This window comes from Hypomesus nipponensis, chromosome 21, assembly GCF_054491055.1.
Source record: "Hypomesus nipponensis isolate SF chromosome 21, ASM5449105v1, whole genome shotgun sequence".
In the NCBI taxonomy this organism is placed as follows: Eukaryota; Metazoa; Chordata; class Actinopteri; order Osmeriformes; family Osmeridae; genus Hypomesus; species Hypomesus nipponensis.
In genome coordinates this window covers 9,750,878-9,774,249 of record NC_140381.1, presented here as the reverse complement: position 1 = coordinate 9,774,249, position 23,372 = coordinate 9,750,878, and the positions used below count along the sequence as shown (strand labels likewise).

General features: G+C 51.9%; 1 protein-coding gene across 1 annotated transcript in view; it reads right to left on the bottom strand.

Annotated features, from left to right (window-relative positions):
- Positions 1 to 23,372, bottom strand: part of xylt1 (xylosyltransferase I) — a 63,395-nt gene that overhangs the window by 8,659 nt on the left and 31,364 nt on the right. The window contains exons 2-9 of the mRNA XM_084686006.1: positions 21,064 to 21,676; positions 15,832 to 16,004; positions 15,246 to 15,448; positions 11,116 to 11,196; positions 9,543 to 9,759; positions 8,878 to 9,054; positions 5,155 to 5,420; positions 1,457 to 1,655 (exon numbers count right to left, since the gene is read on the bottom strand). Coding sequence (XP_084542132.1) covers positions 1,457 to 1,655; positions 5,155 to 5,420; positions 8,878 to 9,054; positions 9,543 to 9,759; positions 11,116 to 11,196; positions 15,246 to 15,448; positions 15,832 to 16,004; positions 21,064 to 21,676 — 1,929 coding nt within the window. The remainder of the gene's footprint in view (positions 1 to 1,456; positions 1,656 to 5,154; positions 5,421 to 8,877; positions 9,055 to 9,542; positions 9,760 to 11,115; positions 11,197 to 15,245; positions 15,449 to 15,831; positions 16,005 to 21,063; positions 21,677 to 23,372) is intronic.

The window sequence follows — 23,372 nt, the reverse complement described above, 5'->3', positions numbered from 1 at the left end:
AGGGTTAATGGCAAGGATGGGCCCCCCAGGGCCTGTCGGTCGTTCGCAGGGGCTTATTAGTGGCGCTCTTTGTGGGGAGTAATCAAACACAGGTGTTGAACGCAGCCCCGAAGCACTCCCCGGGGCCTGGTTTAAAATGCCGTGTCTCTCTGGGTTAGGGTTGCCAGGTTGGTCTATAAAGACACCACACCGGAGAGGAGGAGGGAGAGAGGGTGGAAAGAGAGCGAGGCAGGCTGGCGTTCGTGGTGGGTACAGGATGATTATGCACGGAAGAGAGGTAGGGGTAGATAAAGAGAGCCAGAGCAAGAGAAGAACGAGAGATTGCAGGGTTGGCAAGGAGGCAGGTATCTCGTAGAGTCAGCGTTTATCTACCTACTATCTTCCAGGCTTATACAGTACAGTGGTCTGTACAGTGACACTGGCAGAACTCAGTGTGTAAACTACAAACGATAACCCCGCTGTCCTGTCAGTTTATCTTTCCTCTCTCTCGCATTTCCGCCTCTCTCCCCTCTCCCTCTCTTTCTCTCGTTATGCCTCTCCAGTTCTCTCTCCTCTTTCGCTCTCTCACTCTCTCTCTGTCTGGTATCTGTCTATCCCCACCTCTCTCTGCCTGCCTGCCAGTCATCCGACATGCTCCAGACAGCCGGCCCCCCTATTCCGGCTCTGAGCGCTCAGATAGTCTCAAACACGTCATTTTTTCTGTCACTCATAATTTTCTCCGAGGCTAGACAGACCCAGTTTCTGGAAATGCTTGGGACTTAGCCTCCCTGGGTGCTGTATTAAAACTGCCCCACCCACCGCCCTAAGAAGTTCAAAAGGGTCATTGGACCAAGTCACCGAAAAAAGCTCAAAGCTGCGACCATCTGTTCACCTGCAGAGTTCTGAGGAAAATGGTCCGAAGGTCACGACATGGATGGGACTACCAGAGTGTTAAAATTGTGCCAAAAAAATAAGGTCAGACTTCGCTAATACTCACAAGCAGGTTCAGGGGCTAGCATGCAGATGGGGGGGGGGGATGATAAACATAACACAACAATCACGAAGTCACTCCAGTGTGAAGGTGAGGAGCCAGTTCATTAACAGACAACAAATAAGCAGCGAACGAGGCGTTCATCCACATAAAGTTTGATGAATTCAATCAATTTACATTTTACAAGGCAGTTACAGACCTCTTGTTTAATTGCAAGCTCACTGCTGAGAGTCCCTGGCAAGGTCGCGATAGCGATGAATATAATGTTACCATGGCAAAGAGCTATATATCTAACCTGCAATTATATGACAACATGACTTGTGTGAATGGCACCAGGCTTTTAAATATGTAGCCAGTTTAATAACATCCAAGTTATGAACCGAGTGAATGTCTGCTGGTTACTGTGTTCTGAGTGGCCTAAACGTCAACGTCTGGGGAACGTTGCATAAACATTGTATAAATGTTGCACAACCCCACGTGTCTTACCTCGGCGAACTGGAGGCGGCTGAAGGTGCTACTGGGCGGGTTGGCCATCTTGAATAGCTTCTTGGGCATCACCCAGGTCTCCAGGGTCTCCAGCTTGCTGGTTGCCAGGTTGGTGGCATGGTGCTTAACCAGGTAACCCTGGAACTGGTCCGACTGGAAGTAGAGGTGGACCGACACTGGGTGGCCCATGGGGAAATACCTGGCAACCCCAAAACAGGGAGAGAAAAAAACAAGTGATTCCATTAGCGAGCTCAAACTCGATACAGCGGTGTTTCTGAAAGGTTAAAAGCGTAACTAGAGAACATCGATGGCTTTTTCCCTTCGACAGTTGAGTGGCGATGCTGTCGAAGGCGGTGTAAGGCGGTGAGCGGCACGTGCGGCTGTGTTTGTGTGTCTTTTTTGCGTGTGTTTGCTGTGATTGTCTGTGAAGCATTCATTCAGTGACCTATGAAAACATCTGCTGGCTGGAGGCAGGAGAAGAGGGAGGGGCCGGGAAGGGAACAGGACCCAGACATACACAGCGTTAGTGTGTTCAATAACGGTGCTTCACTGAGGTTTATTGGGGACGTTATTAGGTTAGCCATAGATCACTGACTGTGACCTCTGTGACACAGCTAGCTCCAAGACACACACAAACACGCACGTTCTAAGTGGTTCAAGGCCAAGTAGAAAGGTCCAACGTGATACGAGCAGGCCTGGGTCTGACGAACACACAGACGCACACATACACACACTAACGGTTATGTTCTTGTTTCTGGACATGTGGCAGAGGGCTGGACCTGAGGGCAGAAGGACTTCTGGGAAAATAAACAAGGGGAGGAGGGGTGGGGGTGAGTGTGGAGGAGGAGGACGATACACAGCTGCCCCCCCCCTCCTCCCCTCACACTTTCTCTCTCACTTTCTCTGCACCCTTCTCTCTCTCTCTCTCTCTCTCTCTCTCTCTCTCTCTCTCTCTCTCTCTCTCTCTCTCTCTACCCCTCTCTCTCTCTCTCTCTCTCTCTCTCTCTCTCTCTCTCTCTCTCTCTCTCTCTACCCCTATCTCTCTCTCTCTCTCTCTCTCTCTCTCTTTCTACCTCTGTCTCTCTCTCCCTCTCTCCTGCTGTTCCTTCAGTTTACCTCCTAACACACACTAACAGGCGCACACTCACACACACGCTCCTGCGCTCCCGTGCTTGCCCACCTCCGTAGTCTGTCGGAGGAGCCCCCCCCCCCCCCCCTCCTTCCCAAGTCAGTCCATCCCGGCAACGCTCCTCTGACGAGCCGAACTGCAAATATTTACAGCCCCGCCGCACAAACACACCCCCCCCCCCGCCCCCCCCCCCCCCCTCCACACACACAGACGCCCGTACGCTCGCCTTCCTCTCCTTCTCTCCGCCCTCCCTCTCCTTCTCCCCGCGGAGCAGACTGGGAAACACAGAGGCTGCATTCAGCCGCCCTCCAGCGCCTCTACCTAGAGGAGTCGCAGCAGGCTGTGAAGAGACAGAAATCTCTTTCTGTTGCTCTCTCTCGCTCCCTCTCTCTCTCTCTCGCTCTCTCTCTCGCTCCCTCTCGCTCTCTCTCTCTCTCTCTCTCTCTCTCTCTCTCTCTCTCGCTCCCTCTCGCTCTCTCTCTCTCTCTCTCTCACACTTTCTCTCTCTCTCTCAGTCTGTCTCTCTGTCTCTCTCTCTCTCTCTCTCTCTCACACTTTCTCTCTCTCTCTCTCTCTCTGTCTCTCTCTCTGTCTCTCTCTCGCTCTCGCTCTCTCTCTCTCTCTGTCTTTCGGTCTGGCTTGCGGACGTCATGGCAGCCCCACCCTTTCTTCCAACGCACACATGGAGACCAGCACACACACCCACACCCACACAATCAGACACACACACACACACTGTATGCATGCCGGGAATCCACACAGACACATGGGTCCCGACAGCACTTTATACTGTGTGCGTGCGTGCATGTGTGTATGTGTGTGTGGAAGATTGAGTTTGCCTGTTTCCCCAAGTAAAAGCTTTTTCACATGGTAATTATGTTCCCATTTCAGTGATTTGCTGACTGACACATACATACACATTTACACAAACCGCACTTAAGCGTGTTAATATGCAGGCCCGCAGATGAGACATGCACTATACGTACACACACACACACATGCACTCGTACACAGCCACACGCACACACTGAGATACACACGCCTCCACGCACACACACACAAACGCATCCACACACACACGTCTACATTCACACACACACACACACAGACAAAACCTCATTTCCTTTCCCTCCCTCGTTCACAGAGCTGGCACATGAGTGGAAACAGCTGTATCTGGTGAGACGGAGCGGTGTGGTGGTTCATCAGACAGAAACATGTTTCCTCTCGTTTCTCCGTTTTCCCCTTCATTCCACCATCCCTCCGCCCTACCCATCTCTATCTGCGCCCACCCACAAAGCAGCGGGGCGTGCGGCGTAGCTTGAGGGCCCATCCTGTATCCCCATACACTGCCTACGTGGAGACAAGACCTCAGCGGGGACAAAGTGAAAGTCCCGCTCCTTCGAGTGGGAGTGAGACTTTTATTTTGGAGGGTACATGTCGTATATGTTGTGCTGAACGAACGTATTGATATGGCAACTTGTCAATATGGCAAACCACAGCAGGAAAGATTTGGGAAAAGCAAGGTTGAAAGTGGTGAATTGCTTTTTGTTCGCGGAACGGGGGAACGGCGATGCTGCACCAGTAAACAGAGCAGTACTTATACAGAGAGAACAGTTTGTGGTTGACAGTGCAAAGATAAGGAATAGAGCTGCTTCAAAACAAAGCAGAGCTTTGACTTCCAGCAACCGCATGCCAAACACATAATAAACACATCCCTGGTATCTGCAAAGGCGACACTTCAAAACGACGTCTCTCCTTGGCCCCCTGGGGGAGGACTCCATTACTGTGGCCTAGATACCTTGCTCCTATTCCTAGAGTGTCATTTGCCAGTGCTGTATCACCTTCCAGAGAGAACTGCATTTCCCATGGTTCCCATCTGCTCATCGGACCCAGAGGGCATTGTTGACTGTGACGAGTCGCCCCGACACGAGATGCGTTGTGACACTGGATATTTGGGTATCGCGTGGGACAGGATAACAAAAAGGGGGATTACGTTTCTCGAGTGGGTGTGTCGGCTTCAGAGTCACTGCACCTGTGACTGCACCAGCTTTGTGTGTGTGTGTGTGTGTGCTGGCGTGGAGCGATTAGTATCTGGTATAATGTGGGTGCAATTGTGCATGGGATGTGCTTGTGACTCACTGTGCTAGGATTATGAAGGGGGGCCAATCGACTGTGTGATTGGGTTGTCTGTTTGGGGCGTGTTTGTGCTGTCGTCGGTGCACGGGACTGAGAACGAGGATGCGCGCGCGTGCGAGCGTGAATTTACGCGTGCACGTGAGTAGCTCCGTGAGCGTGCGCGTGCGGAGTCAGGTGGCTGAGCGGTGAGGGAATCAGGCTAATAATCAGAAGGTCGCTAGTTCGATTCCCGGCCGCGCCAAATGACGTCGTGTCCTTGGGCAAGGCACGTCACCCTACTTGCCTCGGGGGGGAATGCCCCCGTACTTACTGTAGGTCGCTCTGGAGAAGGGCGTCTGCTAAATGACTACATGTAAATATAGGATATGCCAAGGGTGCACCACGCCCGCACCACGCCCGCACCACGCCCGCACCACGCCCGCACCCGGCCCACCTGCAGCTGCTGTCCCTGGGGTTCCCCTGCAGGGAGCTCTCCGCCCGGGCCAGGCCCATCCTGGAGAAGGCGTGGTAGTACGTCAGCTGCGAGTCCTTCAGGCTGGCCACGCCGTCCGCCTCGTCGTAGGCGTTCTCCCAGTACGCCTGCAGGCCCGGGGCGTCCTGGGGGTGCGGCCCGAACAGGTACGTGTCCAGCTGGTTGATGATCTCCTGGTTGACGCTGGCCTCGAACTTCCGGGCGAAGAAGGTGGGCCGCGACGTTTGCTGGCGGATGGGGGGAGGAGGAGGAGGAGGATGGGGAGATAAAGATAGATTAAGTGACAGAGCACCTCTGGGGAAGATGGGAGGGTGGATGGTAAATGGAGGTGTGTGTGGCAGGTGGAGAGAGCAGGGGCTCGAGAAGCAAGGAGGGGAGAGATGGAGACAGAGGGAAAGAAACAGGGACATACAGAAGGATCAAGCGAGAATAGGAGAGAGAGAGAGAGGGGGGGGGGAGCGAAAGAGGGAGAGAGATACGGAGTACAATCCCAGAAGGTGCACTGAGAAAGCATACGCTCTGTCTGCCACCCTGCTTTGCTTTCTCGCTCCTTCTCTCCGTCTCTCCGTCTCCATCACTCACACAAGAAAATGCAAGCACTTCAAAACGGTTCATGATTCTATCTTCAGTCATTCTGTTAGGGGGAGTTGGAATCCAATGAGGACACTGGGATTTCTGCTCTCTCTCTCTCTCTCTCTCTCTCTCTCTCTCTCTCTCTCTCTCTCTATCTCTCCTTTTCCCGATCCATCTTGCTCCCTTTTTCTCCCTCTCTCTCGCTCCTTCTCTCTCATCTGGCTTTACTAAATCAACAGGAGGGAAAAAAACGACAACAGCTCAACAATTCCCTCACCTCTCTAAAACAAGCACAGGACAGAATCCAAAACACATTCTACCAGACCTCTGAAAAATAGCTAACAACAGTCACGCGGCCGTGGGGGACGTCGCCAGCTGATCGAGATTTAGGAACGCATCGTCCTCCCAACCCTCTCTCAGGAGAAGAGACTGAGCGAGAGAGACATAAAGACATAGGGAGGTAGAGGGGGAGAGAGAGAGAGAGAGAGAGAGAGAGAGAGAGAGAGAGACATAAAGACATAGGGAGGTAGAGGGGGAGAGAGAAAGAGAGAGAGAGAGAGAGAGAGAGAGACAGAGAGAGGGGACGAGAGAGACATAAAGACATAGGGAGGTAGAGGGGGAGATAGAGAGAGAGAGAGAGAGAGAGAGAGAGACATAAAGACATAGGGAGGTAGAGGGGGAGAGAGAAAGAGAGAGAGAGAGAGAGAGAGAGAGAGAGAGAGAGAGAGAGAGAGAGAGAGAGAGAGAGAGAGAGAGAGACAAAGACATAGGGAGGTAGAGGGTGAGAGAGAAAGAGAGATAGAGAAAAGGGAGAAAGGGAAGGAATCATGGAGAGTCCAGGGGCTTTTGAAAAGTATGCCATGTCGCTACGCGACTACCGTATTGACAGGGGGGTGGAGGGGAAGGAGGGGGGAGGGTTAGCGTCGAGAGAAAAAACATCTCGGACATCTATCTGTGTCAGAAAGCATTCATGCTCGGGACGTCTACTTTTGCAGGTGTTGATGGCCTTCGGAAGGGGGCCTGCCAAGGAAACCCGTCACCCGTTTGAACAAGAGACAAAAGTGCTGTTAGACCCCTTTGGAAGTGGAATAAAGCTCATAAATGTGGCTGGAAGTGTTTTTGTGTATGTGTGTGTGATGTATGTGTATGTTGTGTGTGTGATGTATGTGTGTGTGTGTGTGTGTGGGCAAGATGTGTACAATGGATGGATGAGGTGGGCAGACGGAGGTCTTATCTCACCGGCCCTCCCTGACCCCTCTATCGCTCTCTCTCTTTCGCTCTGTATCTCTCTCGTCTTCCTGCGTTCTCACAGTCATCCTCTTGGTCTATTTTTGATCCAACACTCCATCCATCCATCCATCCGCTTCACCCTCATCCTCCCTCCCCCATCGCTCTGTCTTTCCTTTCATCCCCCCTTCTCTCTGTCGAGTCTTTGGTTAACGCTCGATCACGAAAACTCCTTCTCCTACGCTGCTTGGCCTACACACAGAGAGAGAGCCTTTTTTGGACACCGGCACGCATCATTGCGAAGAGGAAACTATTTACTGTGAGTTACACCTCGGGCACGGCACACCTTCCTGTAAACTCCCGGCAAAGGGGGATAATCAAGGATCTGGCAACCCGGCACTTTCTCACACCGGGGCTGCAACTTGGCAACCTGTCGTCGGCTCATACGTCTCCCGAGACGATTTATGATGCTGCCGCTCCCACTGTGCACTTCATCAAATGAGAATATCCGGGGGCGGGGAGATTTATCCAACGTTAACGCGGCGGATCAAACTGTGGGCGCTCCAGCATCAGAGGCGGGCGAGGGAATTCTCGAGTCCTCAACCCTCGTCTTTCCTCGCTGCGCTGCGAAACAAACCGTCGCCCCTCGCTTCTCCTCTCCCTCTCGTCTTAGTTTTCTCTGTCTGCTTCTGTCTCTGTCTCTCTCTCTTTCTGCCTGTGTCTTGCTCTGTTTTTTCTCTCTCTCTCTCTCTCTCTCTCTCTCTCTCTCTCTCTCTCTCTCTCTCTCTCTCTCTCTCTCTCTCTCTCAAGTTTCTCTTTTTTTTAAGAGGAGAGGTTTGAGAGGTCGGCGTCGGTCCCTCCCTGCGTCCCTTCCTCCCTCTCTCTCACCTGTCTCTCCCCCTCCGACACTTGTACGTGTCACCGGAACCCCCGTTTGGCTTTCCTCCAGGGAACAGCGAGAACCTCCCCCACACACAGACGCTGAACGCAAAGGAGGGCCTCGACCGCCTCTTCTACGAGTGCGACACCCACATGTGGCGCCTTGGGGACCGCAAGATTCCAGAAGGCATCTCGGTGGACGGAGGCTCCCGCTGAGTGTGACAGCCCAACCTCCAAACCACAATAGGGTATTAATTAAGGCCCATTAATATCGGATAACAAGTTTGTGTGTGTGTGTGTGGTGTTGGGTTTTCGACTGTCTGTGTGTGTGTCTGTATGTGTGTATAGGTGTGTGTCTGTGTGTGTGTGTGTGTGTATGTGTGTGTGGTGTTGGGTTTTCGACTGTCTGCGTGTGTGTATGTATGTGTGTATAGGTGTGTGTCTGTGTGTGTGTGTGTGTGTGTGTGTGGTGTTGGGTTTTCGACTGTCTGCGTGTGTGTATGTATGTGTGTATAGGTGTGTGTCTGTGTGTGTGTGTGCGTAGGTGTGCCAAGCAGACCTACACTCCATGCCAAGGAGCTGGGGTGAGGGGGGAGGCAGGGGTCCGGATGAGAGAGACAGCCACAGGCTGGCCTCGAGAGCGGCTGAGGTCAGGGCAATGACTTTGGTGTGTGTGTGGGAGGAGAGTGTGTGTGTTTGTGTAGTGGGAGGAATGTGTGTGTGTTTGTGGGGGGTGGGAGCAGGAGGAGTGTAAGGGAGATCCAGACATGGGAGAGGTACTAAGAGGTTTTTTGCTGAGTATACAGTATCTCATAACAACGGGAGTATGTATTTACATGTAGTGTATTCACTTAGCAGACGCTATCTGAACCCTCGAATCTGGGACCTCCTGATCCGAAGGCTAATGCTCTCCCACCGGAATTCGCCCATCCTGCTCTGAGTGTAAACCTCTGTGCGCGCGTGTGTGTGGCAGCGCGTCAATCTCCGCACGCCATCACGCCTCACCTGGAAGCGGTGGAAGTCGGCGGGTTTGAAGTCGTTGGGGGAGCAGCCGCACCAGTCCACGATGTGCTTATACTGGCACTTACAGCCCAGCTTCCTGTTCCAGTTGGTGATGCGCAGGTTGTTGTCCACCATGCTCTCACAGTGGGCGCTGTTCTCCAACACCGTGTGGAAGAAGGACTGGAAGGGGGGAGGGAGGGAGGGGGTGAGGGAGGGAGGGAGGGAGGGAGGGAGGGAGGGAGGGAGGGAGGGAGGGAGGGAGGGAGGGAGGGAGGGAGGGAGGGAGGGAGGGAGGGAGGGAGGGAGGGAGGGAGGGAGGGAGGGAGGGAGGGAGGGAGGGAGGGAGGGAGGGGGTTGTTAAATTGAGCATGTGTGTGTGTTCATTTGTGTGAGCGAGACAGGTTGCATTTTAACCTGATTTTTATTCCATAGCCCCCTTCCCCTCTCCCTCAAAAAACGTTTGCTTTTTGCCAGGCCATCTTTGGAAATAAGAATGTTGCTCTTAGATGATTTTGCCTGGTTAAACAAAGTTTAAATAAATAAAGAAAATAAAAAAAATTGTTGGATGCGAGTCTGGGAGGGGAATGTGGCACAGTATTATCGTGTCTAACTACATGCACGTACGTCACGGACGGCGTGTGTGTGTGTGTATGTGTGTGTGAGGTTACCTCGGCAGGCAGCAGTGTGTAGACATAGAACCTCTTCATGCTGTTGACCAGGTCGTCCTGGGACTTGATCACGTACTCCACGAACATGCGGTTGAGCAGGAACCAATCGGAGCCTCCGTCCACCGAGATGCCTTCTGGAATCTTGCGGTCCCCCAGGCGCCACATGTGGGTGTCGCACTCGTAGAAGAGGCGGTCGAGGCCCTGCTTGCGAATGAACCTGTCGAGCGCGAGCACACAAACGTGCGCTCAGTGAGACGTGCTGAAACAACCATCGATCCCCTGTGTTTGACCGCAATCGGCGCGTCGTGTGAGGCAGACCGTGCCAAGAAGGCCTCATTTTGAACACTGCGCGTTATGCAGTACGAACCTCAAAACGAAATATATATAACATCCCCTTGCGTAAGGCAAGACTGGGTGACACTCTAAAGCCAGGTGCTTGTAATAATCATGAGTTAATAGGTAATAATGGACTTGCGAGATTCTGATTAGCATAAATATGTGTTAACAACTATAAAGGCTATTTAAGTATTAATAATATTGTAAGAGTTAGGATTAGGACTGGAGATAGGTCTAATTAGATATGTATTAACGTTAACATGTGTCAATATGATTGACACACTTCTTGAGGCTTAATTATCTGTAAAAACAACTCTTACACAAGCACGTGTATCATAAAAACACCTGATGCATAACACATGTATTTCCCACCCGGGCATTAAGTATCACGTGTTAAGCATTCGCTTAGTGTCACGTTCAGGGCGCGCCGTCAACCGTATCCCTGAGTCACGTAGAAACCTGTCTCTTTCCGTAGCCGAGGTGCCTTTGATGTGGTGCGCCAAGCGCCGCGAAAAGCAAACCAAGCGCAGTTCAACGCGACGCGAGTCAAACACCAAGCGCAAGTTCGACGCGAATCAAACACACTCGAAGTCGACTCAAATTTGCCTGTGTGTACTGTAACTTCGGTCCTCTCGAAGCGCTTTTGCTGCTTCTCTACCCCGTTGCGTCCCAGTGTCACTATCCTGAGTCGAGGAGCCGAGTGGCACGGTTGACACAGTGCCTGGGCCTGGCACGCGGCCGGGCTCTGATTGGCACCTCGTTAGGTGCGAGAGGGCGGGGCGCGGCAGCCAACCGTGTGGAGGGTGATTAATAAAGCCCCAGATGGAGCCTAATTGGATTATGAGTCAGTCGTCACAGTGCGCGCGAGTGTGTGTGTGTGTGTGTGTGTGTGTGAGAGAGAGATGGAGAGTGACACTAGATGTGTGGGTGTCTTGAGGTAGAAGAGAGAGAGAGAGAGAGAGAGAGAGAGAGAGAGAGAGAGAGAGAGAGAGAGAGAGAGACAGAAAGACAGAGAGAGAGAGAGAGAGAGAGAGAGAGAGACAGAAAGACAGAGAGAGAGAGAGAGAGAGAGAGAGAGAGAGAGAGAGAGAGAGAGAGAGAGAGAGAGAGAGAGAGAGAGAGAGAGAGAGAGAGAGAGAGAGAGAGAGAAAGAAAGACCGGCCGTATAGATGTGTTTGTGCACAAATCTGACACTCCACAGCAGTCTCTGTGTTTAAGTGTGCACGTGTGATCCTACCTGGCGTTGTCCCTGCCGTGAGACTTGATGAAGTTCATCTCTCTATATTTAGACAGGAAGGCCACCAGCTGGTTGTTAGTCCTGTAAATGAGAATCAAACGCATCTTCAGAACCAGCCAATTGGAGGGCAGCAACAACAAAAAACATTGAAACAATTTGGCAACCAGACAAGTTATTCAAACCGTTTCGAAAGTTATTCAAGGAAAAAATGACCTTGCATTGATTCTGTTTCATGTATTGCAATGTGGCATCAATAAATAGGATTTTAAGGCTAAAGCAGATAGCATCTTCTGACACTCTACTCAAGATACAGAACGGAAATGGGTCACCTCCATTGACTAAAAGTAGATAGTGTGTGGATAGGTACAGTCAAACGATTCAGTAAAAAGGACCTGCTTTTGTTAAAAGACTCACGCTACAGGCTAAGAGCTAACTCTAAAAGCTGCAAGCCAGCGCTAAAGGCTAAGAGCTAATGCTAAAGGCTAAAAGCTGAAGCTAAGGGCTGAAAGCCTTTCTTTGCAGGCCATGTCGGACCTAATGGAGCTCACAATGCTTCTCACTGCGGGGGGCGCGTGAAATGGATGCCCATATGGGCCTTTCATGACAGCTCAGTTTGGTTTTCTAAGAGAGCAGAGACCCTTGACTATAGGCTGGCCAGAGAAGGAAGGGATGCTAATGCCATTTACTCATGAAGGAGCAATTCCGTAGCCCCGAGGAGGCTTCGCTCACGGGAGACCCTGTTAACGCACGCATTCTGCAGAGAATGACCACGCGTGCAAGCGCACGCAAGCAAGACGATCCCGTTTGGCAAACGTGCGCGTTCCGAACGCACGTGGGTGTGAACACACCGCACACAAATGCGTGCGTCGTTACGAACGCGCATCCCAGCAAGGCGGCCACACCCAGTCAAATACCCAAACACAGACACGAGAACACACGCAAACGCACGCGAGCACTCGCACCGCACGAACATTCGCGAGCATTTTCACACACACAAACGCGCGTGCACACCGGCGCGCTCGCTCACGCACGTGCACACACGCACCAACAAACACACACACACGCACACAGACACAGACCCGAGCAAATAGTCAAACAGACAAAAACACAAACACGCGCACACACTTGCACAAACCCGCGTACAGACACGCACAAACAAACACACCTACACACAAACAAGGGGGCGGGAGGGGGGGGGGGGGAATCCAGGTCAAGCTACAGATTTGCCACCCGAGTGGTCACCCTGTCCACTTGGTTTTGGTTCGTTCTGTCAGGCCTCAGGGGTCCCCCTGTTACTCCCTCTCTCTTTTTGCCTGTGTGCTCTGACTGCACACACGCACGCACGCACGCACACACACACATACGCACAGACGCGCAAGTGTGCACAAATGAGCATTCAAATGCACCCATACTCTTTTACTCTTTTCCCCTCTCTCTCTCTCTCTCTCTCTCTCTCTCCTTCTCTCGCACTTACACACGGTCCCGCCCACGTACAGACCCCTCACCAGATATCCACCCGCCCACACGCTGAGACACACCAAACCTCTTTGTTCGGGTTCTACTATCATAACCCACCGATAGGGGGCGAAAGAGAGTTATGCCCACAGGGAGTGGTGGTCTCCAGTCTGGAGTCTGGAGTCTGTACCCTGGAGCTCTGAGTTGTGTTCTTGAAAGCAGCTGTGGAGTGAATGAATAGGAGGGCCAGAAGAGAAGGAATAGCTAAAGAACGAGAGGATAAAAGCCTGGAAAGGGAGCCCCACCGTAGGACAAAGCGGGCGTGTAAACTATCCCCTGCCCCTCCAGACGCACACACACACACACACACACGCTGGCGTGAATACACACGCTTGCGTCGAAGCGCGCGCGCGCACCAGCTTTTCTCCCGACCCAGACACACTCATAGGAAAAGGCATGCTCACGAACGACGCAACCTTTTGCCGTTGAGACACGCTCACTCACTCACTCACTCACTCACTCACGGGCACCAACCTAACCCTCCTGTTCACACACACACACACACGCGCACACACACTCTTTCACACCCTTGCTTATAGACACACATCTCTAAACCAGACCCCCCTCCCTTCCCCCCCCCCTCGGACACACAGCCCCCCCCCCCCCCCCCCCCTTTCCCCAACAGGGCTTTGGGTAGGCCTTTGAGAGTCAGCCATGCAGAAGGACAGACATTATCTGGGAATTAGGGGGGAAATCATGCCTGTCTCCAGCCCCACTGATAACAACAGCACCATGCTGGCCACCACATTCCTCTCTGAAGGGATAGGGACCAGGGATGGAGGGACGAAGGGAAGGAGGGATGGAGATAGAGATGGGGGCATACGTCGATGGATGGATGGACGGACGGATGAATGGTGGGGATTCTCAGCAGACAAATAGCGTGTACCGGAACCAGGCTGGTCGGGGTAGGAACTACTCATGATTGGATGTATGGATGGATGGATGTCTGGATGGGTGAAAGCAATAGGCCCATTTAGAGGCTCCAGCTCATGTTTGAATTAGAGACGGTAAACTTAATGTAGATGTTCTGAATGTGCTAGTAAAGTGGTATTGGGTGCATTGGTTTGTTTTACTGTAAAAACAACACGATCCTTGTCGGTGCCAAACAGCTAAGTCATGATTCAGTTGTTTAGATGTGGGCTCGACTGTATGCTAATCCCTATTAAATCACCAAACTGCCAGTTGTGATCCAAACATGCTTGCTAAGCAATGGCACAAACATGGGATTTATGTAAATGTTTTTTTTTACGGTGCTCAGTCCCTCCCCCACCCCCCACCCCTTCCCCTCTCTTTTTACCTCTTCTCCTCTGCTGTCACTCTCTCCCTCTCTCCCTTCGTCTCCCAACAGATGGAGATCAGAAGCTGCGGAGTCGGCGCTTTTCTCAATGATTGTATATCAACTCTGACGCAGATCGCATAAGAAAGAAGTGACGGACAGGGAAACACACACACACACACACACATCTACCCATCCCATTTACCCTCCAGGCTCATGACCACAAGCCAGAAAAACGCTCTCCCGGAGAGACCAACATTCCCCTGACATGTTGAACACCACAGCCGGTGAATCTGTCAATAAACCAATCCCACGTGGGGGACGTGAAACACATAAACAATGCCGTCCATATCGATGATCTCCATCTTGGCTCAAGCTGTTGACACATGCATTCCCTCCAGTTTCTCATGCCCCAATGGCAAACACAGCTCCTGAACATCTGGCCCAACAGGTGAAACCACCACATCAGTCGTTGTAATAGGGCGTCGATCCTTGGTAGGGCCCATACCTTGTCGGTTTGAACTCAAACTGGGACATTTCCATGACATCACTCGTCTCGGCTCGACTTCAGGGGCATTTAATTACTCTTTCAGGGCTCTTAAAGGGACGAGTGAGTGGAGCAAAACAACCGCACCTTTAAGGCTGGAGCAAACGCACCGACGACCACACGGGCTGGAAAAGTCAATAGCTATTGACTGAGAGCAATTAAGTGGCGATCGCTTCACCATGTTACCTCTTCAATTAAGTCAATGAAGGAAACAGAATTCGGGAACAAATTGTGTGAATAGGCTGGATAGAGACAAAAAGGTTCTCACGATTGATTGGTTTGGGTTCAACGTATCACTGTTGGTCTTTGTTAGGTCCACAGTTACTTCCAGGAGATTGGTTGTGTATAGATTTCCCTCGGAAAGGTAGTCTCTGTGTGACTTGGAATATGTAAACAGTTTGTCAGTTTATGTGCAACGGCCGTCAACAGGCTTTGTTCAGGAAGGTAACCTGTATTGTTTTTTGCTGAAAGTGGGATCCCTGAAGTCAAGCATCCTGTCCCCTAATAGGGCAGTCAGCCCCTATACCCCGCCTCCTCAGTCTCCTCATTGTTACCTGATTGGGTAATCAGTGGTACTACTGTTATTTAGAAAACACTCCCCAGTCACCTTAAAGGCAGACTTTTCACTATACTCCCCTTCAACATTACATAAATGGCAAACAAGCCTATAAACTCCTTCACACAATCATCTGAGTCAGCGGCACTCAAGTTGATGTCAAAGTCCTTCAACTCCCTCCAAAAATCCCCCTTCCCCCTGTCTTCCTTCATTGGTTATCCACGCTCCCGCCTCACCTGATAGGGTAGTCGGCAGCGCTGAGGTTGATGAAGAAGTCCCAGCTCCAGTCCCTCATGGCCAGCAGGTCGGCCATGCTGCGCAGGTACATGGTGAGCAGGCTGGCTCCGCCCCATATGGTGGCCATGCGCCAGGGCGTCACTCGTACGTTGGCGTACTTCGAGGCCAGGGCCTGCACCTGCCTGGAGAGGTAGTTGGAACGCTGGGGCGCAGGACGGAGTAGGAGAAGAGGAAGAGAAGGAGAGAGAAGAGGGGAGGGGGAACCAATTACCCTAAACGGAGGAGAGCGCAGGAGACTGGAAACGTCGTGAGACATACAAATTTGGGTGTTTGTCGAGATTGGAATTTGCATGGCTTATTTTGCATAGCTACTTTGCATCGACGAGTGAATGCATAAGTGAACGCATCAATAAATAATGCCTAAAAAAAAAAAACACTACAGCGAGCCAATCTAAAGGGTGAGGAGGATGCCGCCTGTTTTTGGGAGTGGGGGAGGGGGGGCAGACGGCGGTCGACGGCAGCCGTCTCGACACCGTCACCCATTGCGGTTCACGGCGGCCCGACGGCGGCGCGCGGTCGCCTCACCTGGTCCACGTGAATGTAGTAGAAGTGGGAGGTGTGGTAGATGGCTTTGAAGAGGCGCTGGAACTGGCGCGAGGCCCGGCCGTGCACCACGAGCACGAAGGCGATCCGCACCGGCGAGGGCGGCGCGCTCTCGGCCGAGTCCTCGTCCCACTGGACGTTGGCGTTGGCTTTGCCTGTGGGGCGGGAGGGCACACGCACATGGGAGGGGTTAACGTCACTCACACCCAAGCTAGCCACGCACACACACACACCTAGGTGTAGAAATCTACACGTTTACATGCAGTCATTTAGCAGACGCTCGTATCCAGAATGACTAACAGTAAGTACAAGGACATTCCCCCCGAGGCAAGTAGGGTGAAGTGCCTTGCCCAAGGACACAACGTCATTTGGCATGGCCGGAAATTGAACCGGCGACCTTCTGATTAATAGCCCGATTTCCTCACCGCTCAGCCACCTGACTCCCATACACACACACACACACACACACATCTATAGACTGTAACAGGAACCTTCCACAAGAATAAAAGCCTCGTTCGTTCACCAAATTGACTGAATCCTAACTACGCCAGCCGACACTACAGCCGCTGTAAATACTGTCCTCACTCTGACGAGAATCCTATAACCCAATGCCGCTGGGTGCAAGGCTGCAGCAGAGAAGTGGATAACGCGGCCGTGTTCCTCCTCCGTGGCCAAAAATGTGATGTAAAACCCTTTTCCTTTTACACAAACAACAGCCGACGAGAATGAGGACATCCTCGTCTCCGCGCGAGAAACCAGGCATCAAATTAAAACGAGACCCATAATCTCTGGAGTCCTGTTAAAAGAATAACACCAACACATAAGTGACTCGCATAGTCGACTAAACCTCCAAACAAACTGGCTTCCTCTTTCCGGCACACTTGCTTGTCTGTACTTGTTGGCGATGGCTGTTGGCATGGAAACCGACCAGGAGAAGTACATATAGGCTTCTCTTGATAGGCTGTCGCCGTTCTCAGCGGACCGCTTGGAATTACAGTGGCATTACGGAAAGCAGAAGCCTTTTATTAAGACAGCCCGTGTTTGTTGACAGACAGAGAGGCTTTGCTGGAAGATAATGACTGTAATCCAGACTCTGGCTGGGAATGGACTGCAATTCCCAGGGGGCCACGGGGGAAGAGGAAAGGACGATGTCAGTTATGTGTTTCAGGAAGGGCGGGAAGTTACAGTAAGGTCTGGTGTCGGGTGGGTGGGTAGGGGCTGTCTTTCCTGCACCAATGGGTGAGCTGTCTCTAAGGTGCAAAAGACCCTGGAGGCTCTACTCTGAACAAAGGGCTCCCTGTAATTATTCAAATTTGAGGGCAACTGTCCAACGTGTCTTTATTTCAAGAACTAACAACAGGGGCGGGGAGAAATGACATGGTCTGCCACCTCCAATTGGTCATGCCCCCGTGTCAATCACTCGAATTTAAAGGGCGACCGTCCAACATGTCTTCATCTAGGTGTCTGACAACGGGGGCGGGGGAACGGACATGCTTGGGTGACTCAGATTGGACGTGTCCACTGTCAGTCAACGCCCCCGCTCTGAAGCTCCCTTTCTACATTGTATTTTTTCTAGAGCACGATCATTTCAGCACGGCGATTCATGTGTATGTATGTCTGACAGTGTCAGGGGGGAAGTGGTTTTGTGTGTGTGTGTGTGTGTGGTGTGTTCAGATTAAACAGTAATTGGTGCCCGTCTATGAAGGTTCACTGGTTTGCTTTGCGGGAGAGTTAATTGGCCAGTCGCTTCACAAAGCACTTTGAGCGGCTGGTATGCTATCTGGCTGAACTAATGAGCACTACAGTGCAATGTATGTGTGTGTGTGTGTGACAAAGAGACAGCTGGGAAACAAATTCGGTCTATATGTCCAATTTCCTTTTGCTACACACCTACAATAAAGCCTACGTGTTCCTTGGTTTGGGAGGGAAACGTTACGATACAGAACTCCAAAATCGAACCCCCGACGAACCTTTTTATTAGCGTCCCACGTCCTCCTCCCTCCCGACTCTCGCGGCTCCCCCTCCACCCCCTCACCTTTTCAAACACCCTCTCCCTCATCCGCTGTCGCCTCTCTCTCCCGCCGTCACAACCCGCGACACATCATCCCCTCCCCCCTCAACCCGCGCCTTTGCCCTTCCCCTCGAACCAATTGAAAATAGAGAGCAGAGGAGGCTTCGCGGGGGGGGCAAGGTCCACTTGTCCTCATGACAAAAGCCCGAGAGCACTAAGGAGCTCTGCCGCCCAGCTGTGTGGAGCACTCTGGCTCCTCTTCCACCTGAGCCTTGAAAGGCTCCCTGGGATGTCCAAGGACTCCTTTCTTGAGAACGTTCCCAAGAAGGGACACCCAGCGGTCCAGGACGATGACCACAGCCCGGGTAAAGCTTCCGTCTTGTGGCATGAACACCCCCCGGGAGAGGATAGTCCCCTCAGTCCCCTAACCTCAGGCCTCTGGTCTGCCACCTTCACGGACCCCGTGCGATTCGCCTTCCCCGCCTCTCTCTGATCCAGAGGGGCCAACCTCCCGGCCGTTCCCTGGATGGAGCAGTGCACAACAGCGAGGATCGTGGTTTTTTTCCTCCAGTGCGTTGTAGCTGCTGCATACACTGCAGCCTCGGCTGCTGGGGGGAGAATGTGCGGTAGATGCAGGTGGAAGGCCCCTCGGTCTCCGAGGTGGTCGACGATCTGTCGGGCAGGCCAGGATTTGTGCAGCTGCAGAGCTGTTTGTCAGCAGCACGGAGGCTCCCCAAGGGTCCAGTCCATGTGGCAATTGTTATTACCGTATAGTGGGGGTCAGATGGCTGAGCGGTTAGGGAATCGGGCTACCAATCAGCAGGTTGCCGGTTCGGTTCCTGGCCGTGCCAAATGAAGTTGTGTCCTTGGGCAAGACACTTTACCCTACTTGCCTCAGGGAAATGCCCCTGTACTGTGTTTACGTGTGTGCTATTTGTTTTATCCCCATGTGCAGCACTGTTTATTTTGTATAGGTAGCCTGTTGATCTGTTTTATTAAAATATTGCATTTTCTTGATCTTCTAGATCTTGATTCCTTTCTTTTTATCTGGACTGCTGAAACTCTGCAGTATCCTCTTGGAATTAAGTACCTACCTACCCACCCACCATCAACTTGCGTCGCTTAGGCAATGCCATGAATCCTTTACGGAAGCCAAGAGTGAGAAAGGGTAACATTCATACTTTGGGCTACCGGACCAGTCTGCTGCAAATGGTCCTCCAGGGCCAAGTCCTTTCATTCAGGACACGTCGTGAGCTGTACTGTATGTGAGGTCAAGTTAAAGGCCCAGGGAGGATGCCTCATAAGATTTGCAACATTAACCTTCCCTCTATCCTACCACCGAACTCTTCGACAACCCTAATGATGTATTATACATCATATGAATGCAGAGTAGGGCCACAGGTTTTCATCACAAAAAGTAAAATCTGCCCCCCCCCCCGACTTTTATTTAGGAGATTATATTCAACGGCCCGTGTCCTCAATTATATATAAAAAAGCGGTGCCACCCACATCTGAAAACAAACTTACACCCCTGATGCAGTGTGTTGAAAAAGCCTTTAGCAAAGTCGAAATGAACACGGATTCGATTGAACTCATGTGACACGCATCATAGGAAATGAGGGACGTAATCGGTTCTTCACTGGCTGTTACTGTACGTAGATGAGCATGGATACTCTTTGTAGCTGATGCCAGTTTTGTTTCTGAACCATAGCCACTTGGCGTTGCCAGAAAGACATTAGCTTAGCTGTTATCCAAAGTAGCATATGGAGATGTTAAAACACAATCCCTTCACACCCAGCGAGGCCTGGTTGCTAGCAGCTTATGCTAACTCCAAAGTAAGAAGAGATTCAAGGACAGAATACAAATTGTACCAATTTGATTGTACCAACTCAGCTAACAAAGTTAAGGCTGCAAGTTCAAATTGGAGCATAGCAGGAAGGGGAGCGATAGAGGGGGGGGGGGGCAGAAGAGAAAAGGAAAGAGGGAGAAGATAACAAAATTGTGGCAGACGGACGGCGTGTAAAAAAGAAAAAAAGTGATTTAATTTAGCTGTCGTGTTGTTACACACCAGCCACTGGGGTAAAGCCCTTTTCAATTTCTCTGTCTCCTTTGATCAAAGTGTCAGTTTGAGTGGGCTGGTGAGTCGCCTGGCAAGATGACAGAGGCTTAGTCATTGACAGGCCATACTTTTGCTGTTTGCCGGGGAAAAGGAGAGTAGCTACCAATGGAAGCCGCATGGCCGCAAAGTCATTGTGTGCTCATGGGGCGACCGTGCGAATGAGAGTCTGACTAGGAGAGACCAGATGTCCAAAGGAATCTTCTATTGGCTTCTTCCTCCCTCCATGTGCTCTCCACTCCTGTATGTGCCGTTTATTTGAACACAGTTGCTGAGGCGTGGTGACCACTGACGGTGGCAACTTCGCCGATTTTGTTTACAGGGAACACACTGCCATGCGGCAGATGTTCAGCCATTCTGCTTGGAAAAGTGTGCGTGAGAGTGCGTGGGTGGGTGTGTGTCCGCGTATCTGGCGCGGGTGTCTTTGTGTGAACACGTGTGTGTGTGCGTAAACAGTGTGTAAAGTTGTGTTTGCGGTTGGATGGTTGTACATTTATCTGCCTGTGTGTGTGTGTGTGTGTGTGTGTGGCCAGCTTGTCTGAACAAAATGAAAATTGGATGGCAATTTGGTGTAATACAAAGAGCGACTCCCACTTTCTCCGGCAAATTTGTCATCAGGAGAAAAACACATTTCCGAGCGAGACTGTGCAATGAATTGAACTTATTAGAAGAGGAAGAACTCACTAAGGTTGACCGCTCATCCCGCTTTGTCTCCCGCCAAAGGCATATTGCGTTTCTCTCAAAAAACGTCAATTCTTCACCAAACATACACATGTAGCTGACATACTGCACAGAGCTGGAAAAGGAAGTGATTTGGTGGGAACTTGATGACCACAGCTGTTTCTATAACCACGTAGACTTCTGCATGCTACTCACATGGAAATCAAATCCAGCATAATGAACGTTTTGAAATGTCACTGACAGAAACGAGATCTTCCCCAGAAAGCGGAACACCATGTTTACACCGGATGCACAGTGGGTTAACGAACGTCCATACGATCCCAATCCCAGCTCCCAGAGACAGAGTCTCATTTTTCTCATCTTCTCTAAGATTATGCAAATAGTGCCACACTCGTTATGTACTCACCCTCCAGGGGGCAGTAACGAGTCACCTTCTCCGGCATCAGCTGGCCCTCTTTGTGTCGACAGTACACCTCGGCGATCTGCTGCCGGCACTCCTTGCTCTTGGCCCGGGACAGGGCCGAGATGGCCTCCTTGCCGCTGATCTCGCACTTGGGCGGCTGGTCGTACGCCGCCTCCAGCGGCGCCGTCGTCGCCTGTCGCCTGTGGGGGTGCTGGTGTCTGTGCTGCGGCGGCTCGGGGTGACGCGGCGCCGTCGTCTGGGACGAGCGCTGACGCTCCGCCGCACCGCCGACGCCGCCTTGCCGGAGCCTGGTGGCGTTGGCGGCGGCGGCGGCGCGGCGGCCATGTTGGGGGACCTCGTTCGAGCTCCGGCTCAGGTTGGGGGCGGAGTTGTCCTTCCGGGTTTGTTGTTGTTTCTGTTGCTGCTGGGCGTGGGCTTTCTCCTGGAGGCGCTCCCGGTGCTGTTTGCTGCCGGCGCCCCCTGCAGTTTGCCGGTGGTGTTGCGAGCGGGCGCCAAAGTTGCTGTTGTCGATGTTCTCAAAGTCTTTGGGGACGGAGTTCTCGTTGTTGCTGTCCACGCGCACTTTCTCCTTGGGCTTGTGGGAGTAGTACCCGTCCTGCAGAGAGGGGGAGGGAAGGTAGAGGAAGGGAGGGGAAGAAGGAGAGAGAAAGTGAGAGAGAGAAGGTAGAGAAGGAGACAAATTGAGAGAGATCAGAGAGAGAGAGAAAGAGAGATCGAGAGAGAGAGAGAGAGAGAGAGAGGGGGAAAAGGAGGGGGGGGGAGAAGACAAACAAGCACAACAGATCAGAGTCAGTGAGTGAGCAGCATATCAAATGTCAGATTAACAATCAACATGGTCTGTATTACCAGGCCGGGCTTAACAGAACCAAGAGGCATGAAATGAGGTGGCGGCAGCAGTATTGACTGTGGGACAACAAGGGTTGGGTGTGTAGGTGTGTATGTGTGTGTCTGTGTTGGAGGACAACAAGGAGCTTAAACTGGAGGCGACGGGAGCCGGGGCAAAGAGAGACCAGAGTGTGACGGCACGCACGTGTGTGTGTGTGTGTCGGAGAAAGGCGGAGGGATCTCATGCTCTACGCACTCATCAGATTCGACACGTTTCAATTAATTTGCGGCACGGTGTGCCCGTCGCTCCGTAACCAGATTACCAACGAGCGCCAAAGGTGTGCGCAGGTGAGGGCGGGGGGGGGAGGGGGGGAGGGCTGCGTGTGCAGGCTTCTCCAGAGCCTGCGCCGGTGATGTCAGAGGTATCCCACTGCGGTTGGCGTGTGACTGGTAGGCAGTATCTGCCTACACCATATTTGTGCGTGAATGCGTGTGTGTGTGTGTGTGTTTACAGACTCCGAGCCACACACTCCCCTGAAAGTACAATTTCCCTGTCTTTTCCGGCAGAGTGGACCGGGGGGGGGGGGGGGGGGGTGTTGGGGAGAGAAACGAGAGAGAGGGAGGATGAGAGGTGGGCGAGGTGAGGAAGTGTTGACACATGCGGGCGACTTCGGAAGAGAGAGAGAGAGAGAGAGAGAGACAGAGAGACAGAGAGACAGAGAGAGAGAGAGAGAGAGAGAGAGAGAGAGAGAGAGAGAGAGAGAAAAAAAAGCAAAAGGATGCTGATGAAATAGAGCTCACAACAAGCCAGGCACTTGATGTGCCATTCTTTTTCCAGCCAGTACATAGAAATAAAGAGAGAGACAGAGAGATTTTGAGAGAGAGAGCGAGAGAAAGTGAGAGAGGACAGATTCTCAGACCAGCATTGCAGTCACTAATTAGAGTAAATCAAATGACCACTCTTCTTAAAACACATATGGAACACTGGGACATGAAAACGTAAACACAAAACCCACAGGGATAGGAACCGACTCTCTTTCCTCAGGTAGATTAAGCTGAGAAAGCTGCTTATAAGTAAAGACTGAGTCACCGCATACTTTCATGTCTCGTTTACAATTATGCAGACTGTTGAGTTTGATCGGAAGATGCATCAAAGTGAAAGCTAAATACACAAACGTCAGACTTTAAAACGCAAGGATCATTTGAGGAGAGGGTAAAAAAAAGAGGGCGTCTGCTTTATCTCTCGGTGACAGTGCGGTGAGCAAACCCCAGAAGTTTGCAGTGCTCGATACTACACCACACATGTAATGATAGTTATACTGAGCACGCGTCTGTCAAACCCGAGCCTGTCTTTATGACTGACATCCTTGGATGTGTCTTTCTATTTCTGCGCATCCCCACACCCTGCCCCTCCCCCCGCCCCCCCCCCGCCCCCCCCCCCCCCCCACACACACACACACACACAT